The sequence below is a fragment of the Electrophorus electricus genome, chromosome 24, assembly GCF_041902795.1.
Source record: "Electrophorus electricus isolate QZ-2024a chromosome 24, ASM4190279v1, whole genome shotgun sequence".
Taxonomy (NCBI): Eukaryota; Metazoa; Chordata; class Actinopteri; order Gymnotiformes; family Gymnotidae; genus Electrophorus; species Electrophorus electricus.
Genome location: NC_137520.1, coordinates 11,545,446 through 11,557,711, shown reverse-complemented (window position 1 = coordinate 11,557,711; position 12,266 = coordinate 11,545,446). Strand labels below are relative to the sequence as shown.

General features: G+C 42.5%; 2 protein-coding genes across 13 annotated transcripts in view; one reads left to right on the top strand and one right to left on the bottom strand.

The window, feature by feature from the left end:
• fam131c (family with sequence similarity 131 member C) overlaps positions 1-4,141 on the top strand; it is a 6,148-nt gene extending 2,007 nt beyond the window's left edge. For 3 of the 4 annotated variants that reach the window (XM_081707181.1, XM_027014535.3, XM_027014536.3), the window contains exons 3-7: positions 618-688; positions 1,115-1,205; positions 1,959-2,186; positions 2,432-2,530; positions 3,410-4,141. In XM_081707181.1, coding sequence (XP_081563307.1) covers positions 618-688; positions 1,115-1,205; positions 1,959-2,186; positions 2,432-2,530; positions 3,410-3,651 — 731 coding nt within the window. In that variant the 3' untranslated portion in view covers positions 3,652-4,141. The remainder of the gene's footprint in view (positions 1-617; positions 689-1,114; positions 1,206-1,958; positions 2,187-2,431; positions 2,531-3,409) is intronic. The other variant, XM_081707182.1, reaches the window with a different exon arrangement.
• Positions 4,039-11,916, bottom strand: clcnk (chloride channel K). Of its 9 annotated transcripts, none has more exons than XM_081707178.1 (21): positions 11,406-11,838; positions 11,063-11,222; positions 10,808-10,942; positions 10,448-10,576; positions 10,105-10,244; positions 9,923-10,000; positions 9,700-9,775; positions 9,292-9,417; positions 8,984-9,068; positions 8,554-8,655; positions 8,250-8,334; positions 7,960-8,121; positions 7,482-7,551; positions 7,249-7,350; positions 6,869-7,085; positions 6,560-6,693; positions 6,240-6,310; positions 6,022-6,102; positions 5,837-5,923; positions 4,478-4,521; positions 4,039-4,170 (listed from the first exon to the last, which is right to left on the bottom strand). In XM_081707178.1, the coding sequence occupies exons 1-20, from the start codon at positions 11,424-11,426 to the stop codon at positions 4,495-4,497; spliced, it is 2,088 nt and encodes a 695-aa protein (XP_081563304.1). In that variant the 5' UTR covers positions 11,427-11,838; the 3' UTR covers positions 4,039-4,170; positions 4,478-4,494. The 9 variants fall into 9 exon arrangements, with proteins under 9 accessions (XP_081563304.1, XP_081563306.1, XP_081563303.1 ...); XM_027014544.3 differs by lacking the exons at positions 4,039-4,170; positions 4,478-4,521 and adding exons at positions 4,551-5,694; positions 6,461-6,511 and having other exon boundaries at positions 6,635-6,693; positions 11,406-11,858; XM_081707177.1 differs by lacking the exons at positions 4,039-4,170; positions 4,478-4,521 and adding an exon at positions 4,550-5,694 and having other exon boundaries at positions 7,960-8,087; positions 8,554-8,680; positions 11,406-11,866.
• Between the last annotated feature and the right edge of the window lie 350 nt (positions 11,917-12,266).

Genomic DNA, 12,266 nt, shown 5'->3' with positions numbered 1-12,266 from the left:
GAGACAATGGGAAAGATCATCTTGGCTCTCTCTTGGAAATCCTTCGAGGAGTTGTGAGTGAGGAGAGGAGAGAGCAGTCTAGTTCCCAAAGGGCGCCCTGTATCATAGCTTTTAAAACATTTTTTTTTTTTTTGCATTTGACACTCCCAAGGCCTGTGGCATACATGCAGCAGCATGGCGGGAGTGATTATGCAGGCTCAGTGCCGAAGCACGCTAAATGTCAGGGTCATCGCTGGTGCAGTGCATCAAGGGGTGGATGGAGTGTCCTGTCATAGTGGACACGCCGCACAGACACTGTTGCCCAGTATGTGCAATGTTCTGACACAGGGGTGTCTGAGAGACCTTCTGGGTCCAGGTGAGATATCCGCTGGTAGTTCCTGAGCAAATGAGACTGGGACAGTGACGAAAATTTGCTCCCGCACAGCAGGGGATCCCCCGGGATGGTTGTCAAGACACTTGCCCGTTGCTATGGAAACAAAGGAGCAACAGGAGTGATTCCCGTCCATCTGCTCAAATGCACAAAGGACTGTACAGACACACACACATGCACACACAAACATACACCTATAAATGCATGTAGACAGCGGTGAAAATCAGGGGTGCTTGTTTTCTTCTAGAGTATCACAATGGCCAACAGCATCCCATTGGAGAACTTCATTCTTGGGCAGAAGGACACCCAACTGTCAAGGTGTGACCATACCTCAACCGCAAATCTTACATGAATAAGAAATAAACAGAGGTTTATAGAATAGATTATAGACTGTAACCTTTATTGGCAGCTGAGTTTATTAACTGCGTTATTCACATTCCTATCTTATACATATCATCATGTTTCTTCAGTGCAAACACTTTCATTCACGCTTTCATTCACTTCTCACTTGGATTACACAGCATGCCGCTTAGATGTGTGCTGTTCTGCACACATTTGCCTTGCCACCACTGTTCATCCGGTGTGTTGACTGGGTGTAATAGCATTGTGTAGTGTTGTAGTGTGTCGATTGCGTAGTGTTCCTGGGTACTGAGAAAGGCACAGTAAAAGTGGAATTTCATAACTATATGATTATGTACTACGGAACAGGCTCTGTTCTCGATGTTGTCTTTTCCATTCGTCCAGGGCAATCGTCCGCCTTTCGGTGACCCTGTGACAGACAGCAAGAACGGCAGTGGCTATAACATTGGGGAGCTTGCTACGTCCTCCTTGATGGGTGAGCCACAGAATGCATGGAGATCCAATTTGCCTGCATGACTGTTTTGTTTTCATTCTAAATCATTCATATAAATTGGAAAAGCATTCTGTCTCCACATGAGGTTGATAATGTAATCTCCCACTACACATCTTATTCAGAAAGCCATCGCTCTATTTCTCGCCTGTTTCTTTCTCCTTAACTACTGTTTGTTTGACTTTCCTCTCCTGTAAGTTAATTACATTGACTGACTAATAATGTTTTTGTTTTGTTTTTTCCAGCGAAAGCTTTTTATATTCCAGACAGTTTAATTAAAAGGTCAATCCCAAATCCATGAATACATTAGAGCACTGGGCAAGCTTGGTATTGCTGAGAAGTTCATTTTTGGGTAACAAGTTGCTTTTAAAGAAATTTGCTTTTATAAAAATGTATTGAAAGGCATAACAAATAAGCATGTAAGGTATAGGTAATAAATTATTGTCATGAGAAGTATTAGATCAGGAGATTTTTGAAGACGTTTACTTACAAATGACTTGCACATTTTTCATTTCACTTTGTTGACTAATTTTCTCTTCACATGTCTCGTTTCCACACACATTTTCTCCCCTTTCATTCTTGACGCTTTTATTTTCTGCTCTTTTTTTCGTTTCCTGTTTCCGCCATTGTCGCTTCACTCCTGCCGCCTCCCACATTTTCACCTGCCGACGCCTCCTTCCTTCCATCTTTGTGTGATTTTCTTCTCATGCTGCCTTGCCTCGCCTTCTGCCTGCTCAGGCCTGGTGGCCACTATCAAGGAGCACATCACCAAGCCCACGGCAATGGCGCAGGGCCGGGTGGCCCACCTCATCGAGTGGAAGGGCTGGGGTGGGGAGACGCCGATGCCGCCGCCCGCTGGTGGCAGCTGGTGCGGCTGGGGAGGAGGCGCAGGAGCCGCACTGCAGGAGGACGAGCAGCTCTACTCCCGCCTGACCGATGAGCTCAAGGAGGCGCGCTTTGCCGCAGGTGCGCCTGCCCAAGTGGACGGGCGTCGGGACGTTACGCGCTTTCACTCTGAGAGCCTGCTTGACATTAGTGGGCAGGGCGTAGCATGCTTCTTAAAGGCCTCCCTGCCATGCATGAGACTTTTCCTGTTCACTTTCATGGATAGAGGTCACAGAAAGGAAACTGTTAAGTGGGGAGATGAAAGATGTTGGCCTGGTGCCCCTGCTTTTAATCTGTTCTCAAGGAGGCCTGTTTTCCTCTTTCAGGGGTAGCTGAGCAGTTTGCTCTGGCTGAGGCAACACTGAACGTATGGCCTTCACAAGACATTGCAGACCAAGCCACAACCAGTACAGCCCCATTACAAGGTAACAGCGTATGCCACACCGCACTACCGTGTGCTGTACCACATTTCATCGAGCGCAGGTTTAGATCAACTTAATGCAGCAGTTGTCAAGATAGGAAGTCCTTGGCCCTCAGCACAGAAGTTAATTTTGCTGTGAGGTTCCCATGGAGATTGGCTTTCTAATGGCCTTTCTGTATATACAGATAACATGTTAATATGTGATGGATGTATGTGTTTTCCTTGCCTGGCCTCCCTGGGCACCAGGACTTAGCGTAATGTAATCACCACATGAAGGTAATGATGACAGTCCTTGTGGGGTAATTAGATGGAGGACGGTGAAATATGGCCCATTAAAGCAGATGGAGCTGGTGTGAGATACATCACAACATCCTGTCCTGTTACTGATTCATCTGCTGCTTGAACGAAATCTCCCTGAAAAGTTATACGTGTTCCAGCGGGACGATGACTCAGACATAGTGCTCTAGTGGCTTTGGGTGTAATGGGCTTTGTCTGAGATTGCCACCTTCATGAAAGAGTGAAGGCTATTTATTCTGTGTTTCTGTAGCCTGTGAATGAGCCATTGACACCCTTGAGCACACCAGACCTGAATATTGCTGAAGGACTCACTCAGTCCTTTTATTGTTAGTCTGCTGGTGAATCCTAGCTGAAGCATTATTAAAATTATATATTTTGACGGTATTTTATTCTGCATGTGTTCTTCCAGTTGTACAGAAATAGTATAGTTTGGAGTCTACCTTGCCAAGTGGAAGGAGAGAAGATTTAGTAACAGATCAAAACTGAAATTGAACTAAACTATTAAAGTACTTATGAACTGAGTTACACTTTAGAGTGTAGTTATAAAGTCCTGGTTTCAGGTTTAAACTTAATGATCCTTCCACAGGCCAAGGTGGCCTCTATCTCTCTCAGATTCTCATGGACGGAGGGACCATGGGTATCCGGCAGCACCTGTACAGCCTACACACAGAGGCCGGTTCTGACACTGCTTCTCTGGTGCCCAGCCGCCCCATTTTGCCCTACTTTCCCAACAGTGTGTCTCAGCCAGAGTCGCAGGGCCATCTGCAGGAGAAGAGGACTTCACCACCCGATGACTCCCTGTCTGAGGATGAGGTTTTTTATAACTGATATTTTCAATACCGGGAGCTACAGGATTTGTAGAATTAAAAGGACTTGGAGTATGTTTGAGTCATTTTGAGGAAGTTATGTTTAGGTGGGATTTAGAGTTGTGCTATGTGCTTGTCTGTATGGGAAAGTGAGTACCAAGCTACCTCTGAAGAGGCTATTGCCTTACTCAGATGGGCACGTAGTGAAATAAGTCCCCTTGCCAACTTTTCAAGTGATATTTTTGATGGAAGAGTCAGTTTATTGAAACATCCACAATGATATTACTCTGCTTTTTTCCCTGGTGAAAATGGTCTTAATCAAATTTACATACAAAAATGCTTTAAAGGAACTCAGTCACAGAGTAAAAAGAAAAATCCTTTGGTTAAGATTGAAATAGTAATGTCCATGCTATCCTCTTTTAGAATACCTCCCGATCTAAAAGCAGAACTCTGCAAAGGTTTTCCAGCTGGAGATGATGTGGAAATAAAAATCTTGTTCTTGTTAAGGCAGACACCATTCAGACATGACTTGTGAAATTCACTGAAGAAAAATTCAACAAGACAAGACAGAAAAGACTCTGTCATGAGTGTTGCAATCAGAAGGTGAAGGCAATTTTGGCTTTACTGAAGAACTCAAACCTATTGCTTCAAACCTTTTATAGAGTTCTAAAACCTACTTTGGTGTTTCCATTTCATTTTTCTGTATAAAGCCTTGTAGCTTTGTCATAAAATAATTCCTAGCCTTTTTGACAGTGTGCTAAATTCAGAACCATATGTCTGTTCAGACATTTTCGAAAACAAGATCCAACAATCCAGAAAGAGCACTTGAAAGAAAGCGTGTCTTCTACCTCTGTATGATGAGTCTTTATGCACAGCATGCAGCTCCAGAGAACTGAAAGAGAGAGAGGGGGAGGTGAAAGACAGAGAGCAGTGAAAAGGGAAAATGTGAGAGTTGAGGAGAATAAAGGTGATTGTGTGTGTGTGTGTGTGTGTGTGTGTGTGTGTGTGTGTGTGTGTGTGTATGTGTGTATGTGTGTATGTACACGATGGGGGGGGATGCATGTGGGGAGACAGAGATGGAAAGAGATAATGAAAGAAGCATAGAGAAATAACAAAAGATGAGCGATTCAGCGCTATGCGGCTCTAGTGACGTTTGACAGAAGTTTATATGGTGTGAAACAATGCTTTGTGTTATGGCTGCTTTTGTTCCACAGGCTCTGAATAGGATTTAACTGAGCTGGTGCCTTGAGGGTATTGAACTGCACTGAAATTGTGATGTGATGTAGGATTTTCATCATTCTGCATGACAGAATGATTCAATAATCAGGAACTAGACGTTTGAGCAATGCATGAAACGCAAGGGAAAATGTTAGGCAGAAAAGATCATATGTCTTGCACTGATAAAGTATGCGTTGTTTTCAACTACAAGCGATCAGTGCAGTCTGAATGTTTACGACAACGATAACGATGTACAATACTTTGATTGAGCCGATATTTTGATTGTTTGTTTCTAGAAAAGCACTGATTGCTTTCCTAGAACATTGCTATATGATTCAGTTTGCGTTCTAGCATGAGTAATTCGCTATTCGCAGACGTTCAGTCAAACAAATCAATGTCCTCGTCTCGTTTGGTAGGTTAGGCAGCTGAATGGCTGCTTCATCTAATTACGCTTCGCTCATCTCGCACGTTTGCCCTGGGCACGCATGGGTGGTTTTAATAAATCCTTATCACCGGACCTGCCCTGAGGTCTACAAACAGGACCCAGTGAACAGGGAACCTCCTTAGTCATGGAACCAAATAAAGAGCACCTACTGTTTCAGTTCCAGGAAGCACGCTGCTATTAAGTCTCCCCAGATAAGGATATTTGCATACAAGTAATTATCACTAGATATGAGCGTGGCAATGAGAGCAAATTGCTATTTGATAATTAGACGATGCAGTTTCATAATTGTGATTTCACAAATGATGCATTGGACTACAAAATATGAATGTATGAGAACCAAAAGCATTTATTTATCTGCACTTATCAGACTTCCTTGGCCAACACTTCAATCATTTTCTTCATCTGAAAGAAATGCATAACATGTATTACAGGTTTTATGAGCTGTGACTTTTGTTGAATCAGAGAGAGAGAGAGAGAGAGAGAGAGAGAGAGAGAGAGCGAGAGAGCGAGAGCACACTAGCTTGTAGTGGACTGAGCTTGTCACCTCACTCCATGTGATGACACCACGGAGTTTGCCTTTCTCCGTGACAAACAGACGGTGCTCCCTCACAACACTCATGATGCAGTGAGTCTGGCAGGACAAACGCAATGACACACAAATAGCATACAGAGGAGCATACACGCATCTTGTACACCATTTTGTACTAAGCTACTTCTGTAGCTCTTTACCTGCTTCACTGTCATTTCTGTAGAAAGTTGCAGCCTAACTGGTTGAATGGGACATGTGTCCTCCAGGCATCTGCAAGAAACCTGGAAGCAGATTGTCATATTGCAACAGGCCTTTTTTATTCAATCCTGGTCATCTCATCACTCTTTTAAAGTCTGTTAAAAATCCCAACAGTTTGTTTCAACCTCAGCATGATTGTGTCCAGCTGTGTTAAATTGACCTGATTTTGGTCTTCAAGTAAGAAGGCCTGGAGGTGTGCTCTTGTGACCGTTCCCAGGAGAGTGGGGGATTCTGGGAGACAGAGGACAGCAGGTCAAACTCCATTTTCTCAGGGGAAATGGAACTTTCACTGTGCCTTAGTGGCCATATTGTTTTGTGAGTGGTGTACTGATGGCTGCCAGTGCTGTTTGTCTTGTTCAGCCTCAGAGTTATTTACCCCACCTGTCCGCCTCTTCATCTGCAGTGTGCCATGGGCACTGTGCCGTAATGTTGCTGGAAAATGACATAAATGGTTACGTGTGAAGGATTTGTCAAACCCACCAAGTGTGTCCACCACGGGGAAGTCGGTTTCCATGCTAGACTCCAGGATGTGCTGTACTGCCAATGCTCTCTCACCTCGCTGGAGCACGGACCCTACCGGCACCACAAACTGTCTAATCTGGATGGAGGACAGCCTGCAAGAGACCAGTCACAAAGCCCAGTAACAAAGTGGCAGAAACTCCCTTGGATATATTTGTTTATCCCTATAGAATTGTGTCTGTGTGTGATAGATGTATTAAAAAAAAATCCAAAACAAAACATTTAAAACATAAAGACCCAAAGAGAACGATGTCTTTAGGAGGTACTCACTTTGGACAGGCCCTGAGTAGAGAGGGCAGATGTGGAAGCTTCTTGACGAGGGATATGCCATCGTAGAAGGACGGCTGGTTCCGCAAACGTGACAGCGCGTTGGATATCAGCGTAGCAATCAGAATGGGAATGAGGTGAGTGGACTGACCGGTCATTTCCAGAGCACAGAGGGCAGGCGAGAGAGTGTGGGTAACAGCCCCAGCGAAAGCTCCTGCTCCTAGGCACACACACACACACACACACACACACACACACACACACACACAGAGAAACAAAAACAAAGCAAAAAACCCATTTAGATCACTCACAGCAGCCTGGATCTCTCACAGGCCTGCCGTTGACACTCCAACTTCAGTAGGATGACAGAATAAAATGTTTACCCACTAACGCGTAGCCCCCTGGGTTTATCACATTCACCGATGAGATTCCATCTGGGAACAGGTAGGCCAATACCTCACCCTGAAACCGGCCCAAAGCAGCACCTTCAACACAGATGATAACTCTTACTATGAATCTGAGGCACATTCAGTCAACACTGCTGAATAGAAACTGCATTCATGATATAACTTTTTTTTTTTTTTTTTACTTTGTACCAGCACCTCATCTGACTCACCAAAAACAAAGACAGGCATGAAATAGCCAGCAGGCAGAGGCAAGGTGCAGGCCAAGACCAGCAGCCAAATCTTAGGAAGAGAAGACATTTAATTAATCAATTAATTAATTAATTAAATCTAGAACAACAACAACAACGATAATAAATAATTAGATATGATTAATTTTATTTGTTTATTTGTTAAAAACAGTGTTGGGGAGGGGCTGTGAATGGTACTTAGCAAATAACAAACATTAATTACAATGTCATATAGTGATGGCTAAAATAATATTTATAGCCTACTGATACTTTTAATAGCAATAATTAATAGCAGCTCATTTTAACTGGGTACTTACATTCCACCCAGTTATAATAAGGAGAATGTAACAAGATTCACATCAAATCATAGAATTCAAAAATGTCATTTTACATTCATATTAATCATCAGTTATCTTCACCATATTCCAGATCATTTTTTAATGTTCTCCACTTAATTTACCTTAATAAGAATGAAGCATCCAAGAGTTTGATAAACACTGATTCCAGGTGGACTCCATTCTTGGGAGAAATGATGAGATTCTTGTATTACTGTAGCATTGTGGGAAATGGAGTTCCACTGAATATTCTCTAGCAAAGAGAAGAGTAGCTGCTTCATTGTGAGCTATAACAGAGAAACAGAGAAACTAAAGGGGATGACAAGACATAATGCTTCCTATGAAAAGTTTAATTCATGATGTTCCAGTAATAAAAAATGATATGTTTATTTGTTTAAAATTCTTAAATCTTCACCTTGGATGCCATATAACATCCTGCAAAGTGAGGGAAGGTCACTAAGGCCAGGAGAAAAGCTAGAACTGCTGAATACAGTGTCGTCCTGAATAAAGACCCACAAATACCTGTAGTTACCAACACTGGTCAGATCATGTTATCTTATATTTATTGAAAACTATTGATATTGCCAAGAGCAGCATGGCAGTGAGACTAGCCTGAAGCTTTTTCATGGTTAATTGAAATTCTTCTGAATCATATCTGTTTTGGGAGAGGAGGGTCTCTGACACAATTAGCAATTTAAATTGATATATTGGCTGCTCACTCTGTGGCTATAAACCTGCTGATGAATTTGTTTGTTTTGACAAAGCGGAGAATCCATCGGTGGCTGAATAAGTATACACAGCTCACGGCTCCACACAGCAGTCTGCACGGAGTAGGGAAAGAGAGATCTGACACGAATTAGTAGGAATCAGCATATGAACTAAAGCCAGAGGCAGGGGTTATGAGTCATAGTCAATTAAAGACAATTAAAGGACAAGAACATGATATTATAGCCATAAACCTGACAATTCGTGGTTACATTATTAAAGCCTGACAATTTCAGTAACAATTTTACAGTACCTATGGTGTCTATAAATTCTATAATACCTTTAAACCAACAAAGAGTACCATTTGTGGAAGGCCAGTAAAAAGAGAGGAAAATAAGCAGTGAAATAAGATATATAAAATAGCGACCTAATATGCAAACCTACCCAAGGAGTGCAAACATCAGTAGTTCAGGGAGCTGGTATGGGAGCTCATTGGGGAATCTGGTTTTAAACAAGGCTTGCACTGTTTCTGGAGGCACAGATGACAGACATGTTTTCTCCTCACTCTTATATTACCCCACGCCCTCTTTCCTTTTACATGAAACCTTAATTGTTGCAGTCCAGTGACTGATAAATTCAGAGTTCAACTTGTGTTCTCCATTTGGCCTTTAAAGTTAAATGAGATCACAGTAGGATTGAGCTCTGCCTGCCATCAGGTGGCGCTGTCGGCAGCAGGGTGTTTCGGTTCTTACCATGCTCTCCACTGCACACAGCCAGGAGGCGGAAGGTAAGCGCGCCACAGACTGTGGCAAAAAAACACGGACAATAATCTCGCACTGAATAGTGACTACCTGTTACTTCTATGCTGAAAAGCACCCCTGAGAGAGAGCGAGAGAGAGAGAGGGGGGGGGGGGGTCAAGATACATTTTATGACTGTCAGAAAGCTTGATGCACAGATGATATACATGGGGGTTGCCATGGGGGTTTGTATAGTGTAGTGGGTAACTATTATTGCCTCTTCCATGGGAGACTGCAAGTGCTCTGTGCTACAACTATAGTCCTTGGGCAAGACCCCTAACACTACGTTTGCCTTCCTCTGTAAAATGCTTTAAATTGTAAGTCATTCTGGATAAGAGCATAAATGGTGATAGTCAGCTCACCACTGATTGGAGCCCCAAAACAGCTAGCCACACCCACTCCTGATGCCACAACCAGCATCTCTCCTTGAGTTCTCCTCTAAGCAGTGGACAGAAATACAAGTCACTATCATAATCACTGCGTAATTACTGATACAATTATTGTGTGAAAACTTATTTTCACGATCAAAAATGACAGTGGACCATTGGACAATATTGCAATGTATTAGATTTGCATGTGGATTACCTTGTTTTGGCCAGAAGCAGAGACATACATACGATGCAAGTATGCTCCCACCATATGTGATAGATGGACAAATGGACCCTGTGGAGGGTATGATTTGCAAGAGAAGACGGATCCAATTTCAAAAGATTGATGGGAGCTTACACAACAAAGCTGTAATTGCCTAATTATCCAGTATGTCTTACCACTTTTCCCAGGAATACTGTGCTACCTGCAGATAGTGTACAGATCATGCCCACAAATTTAGCAAATAAATTAGAGAGGGAGAGGTAGTCTGGCATCTGTACGCCTGAGATGATGGTTCGCATCTCAGGAAGACCTGACCCTTTGATAGAGACAGACAAATAAAGACCAGCACCAAGCCTCTCCACAAATGCTCCACTTACAGATATAGCTCCACACACAATCATAGATGTAGGCCTGAGAGAACACATATATGCCAGTTTTAAATTAAAAAAAAAACAACAACTGCATTATTGTAAAAAGTGCAATATAAATAAATTTGAATTGAATATTGAAGTATGAGACCTGCAGACTGAGGGCAGGTGCTATGGGAGAAGCTGGCTGACAGAGCACACATGCAGGCAGGGTATAGTGTCCAACACAAGAACTGCAGCAGGGCATTTCCCTCCAGACGACTGTATAGCCACTGGTGGGCTAGCATAACACAGTGAGGTGCAGGTTCATGTTACAAGGGCAGTTGCATTACAAGGGCAATCACATTTGATTCGCATGTGGTGTGACATAGCCTTCATGTGCTACCTGCAGCCATATATAACTAGGTCCTTAGCTGGAGTTTAGCACTTAAACCAGTATTTTTATGTCCGTATGTGAACAAACTGAATGTGTAACGCGTAAGCAAGGTGTGGTACCATAATGCAGTCTCACCTCGCAGAACTTTGGCCACAGTCAGGTCCATAATGAAGCTCATGAGAGCAGTGAGAACTCCCAGAGCAATGTAGCAGTACCACTCCAGCTGAGCCAGAGAGAGCATAGCACGCCGTGCACGCCTTACACAGCCTGCTTGATGCACAAAACAGAAAAAAGTAACACAAATTACTTTGCAGCGCTTAATAAATGGGAATGTTGGCCTCAGTAACGGTTAACTAAACATGAGAAATAATTACTAAAAGGATTTTTCACCTCTGATTTGTGATCGAGCAGGCTTCCAAGGTTTCCACTGACATTCATTGGAGATAATTAATTTCTCCTGTGTGGCCTCTGGATGTGAATGGACGTTTTGCATGGCCTGTTGTTTATTTTCATCTGCACTCATATAGCTTATACAAACATTCTCCATTACCTGAAGATAGACTAAGGCAATGTCAAACCCATTACACAACAACTGACACAACAAAGAAGCAAATGAGGTTAATAAACTCTGTATACTTATATTTTGTGTTGTAGAGATTCTTCAAATAAAATATAGATATCTTTTATATCAAGATCCAATCAAAATTTTTGAAAAGGTTTGAAAAGAGCTTACCTTTTCAAGCAGCCAGTTCATTCCAAAATGCGTGATCGATAGTCAGAATTCACAAGCTATCGCCACTCCCCAGGTCTGGAAGGAACTGGGTAAATCAGAAAGCGATTTCCACTCTCACTTATTAATGGCACAGTTGTCCTTTCCTGTTATTGCCCCAGGGTATGCACTGAATAAGAACAAGTGGAGAGTCAGCTTGGCTTGATTTTGTTTTCTCTTAAATTTGTTCTAATCCTCTGATTGTCATTCATTGGCAGGTTCTCCTATAGCATGCTGATGTTTAATTAGGGTCTGAATAGACGCTGAGATGTGTCTTCATCACTGGGCGAGTGAAGTAGCTCAGAGGAAGTGGTGTAAACACACTGACCTTCAGACAGAAACCCTGTGCATTTAAATCCCACACTTGACAGGGTCTTCTAAAGGTAAAAAAAGAAACATGAACTGTGGAGCAAAGCTTTATTCTTTTTTATTTTTTACACAATTTCATTGGTTCTGCACTTTGAGAGTATAGTTGTGTTTTGCAGCTTCAGCACATGAGCACTATTCAAATTTCATGCATTGCCCTCTTCTGAAGGTGAAGGCAATCATTACCTCAGACATATATTGGCCTGAACCTTTCCAGGAAAAAAGAAACATGCAAACGTCTTTTTTATTCATGGCTTACCAGGCTACACTGTTTAGAGCTTACACTAAGCTCTAATCAACTGACACTTACTGACAGATTCAGAATAGTTATAATTCATATACACAAATCAGTCATATAAATCAGTCTAGATATGATTGGATAAAATAAATCCAATCACGCACTTCCAATCTGCTCTCTCCTTCATATTTTCAAGTATTACGATTTGTCTCGCAGTGCTT

What these genes read in the sequence shown, in the direction of transcription:
- clcnk (XM_027014541.3), bottom strand. Translation starts at nt 11,426, where the DNA reads ATGAACTGGCTGCTTGAAAAG. An exon ending in GATGCTTCATTCTTATTAAG is followed by an intron (nt 7,552 to 7,959) that starts GTAAATTAAGTG and finishes TCTCTTCCTAAG; the next exon opens with ATTTGGCTGCTGGTCTTGGC. An exon ending in AGGGGGCTACGCGTTAGTGG is followed by an intron (nt 7,086 to 7,248) that starts GTAAACATTTTA and finishes GTGTGTGCCTAG; the next exon opens with GAGCAGGAGCTTTCGCTGGG.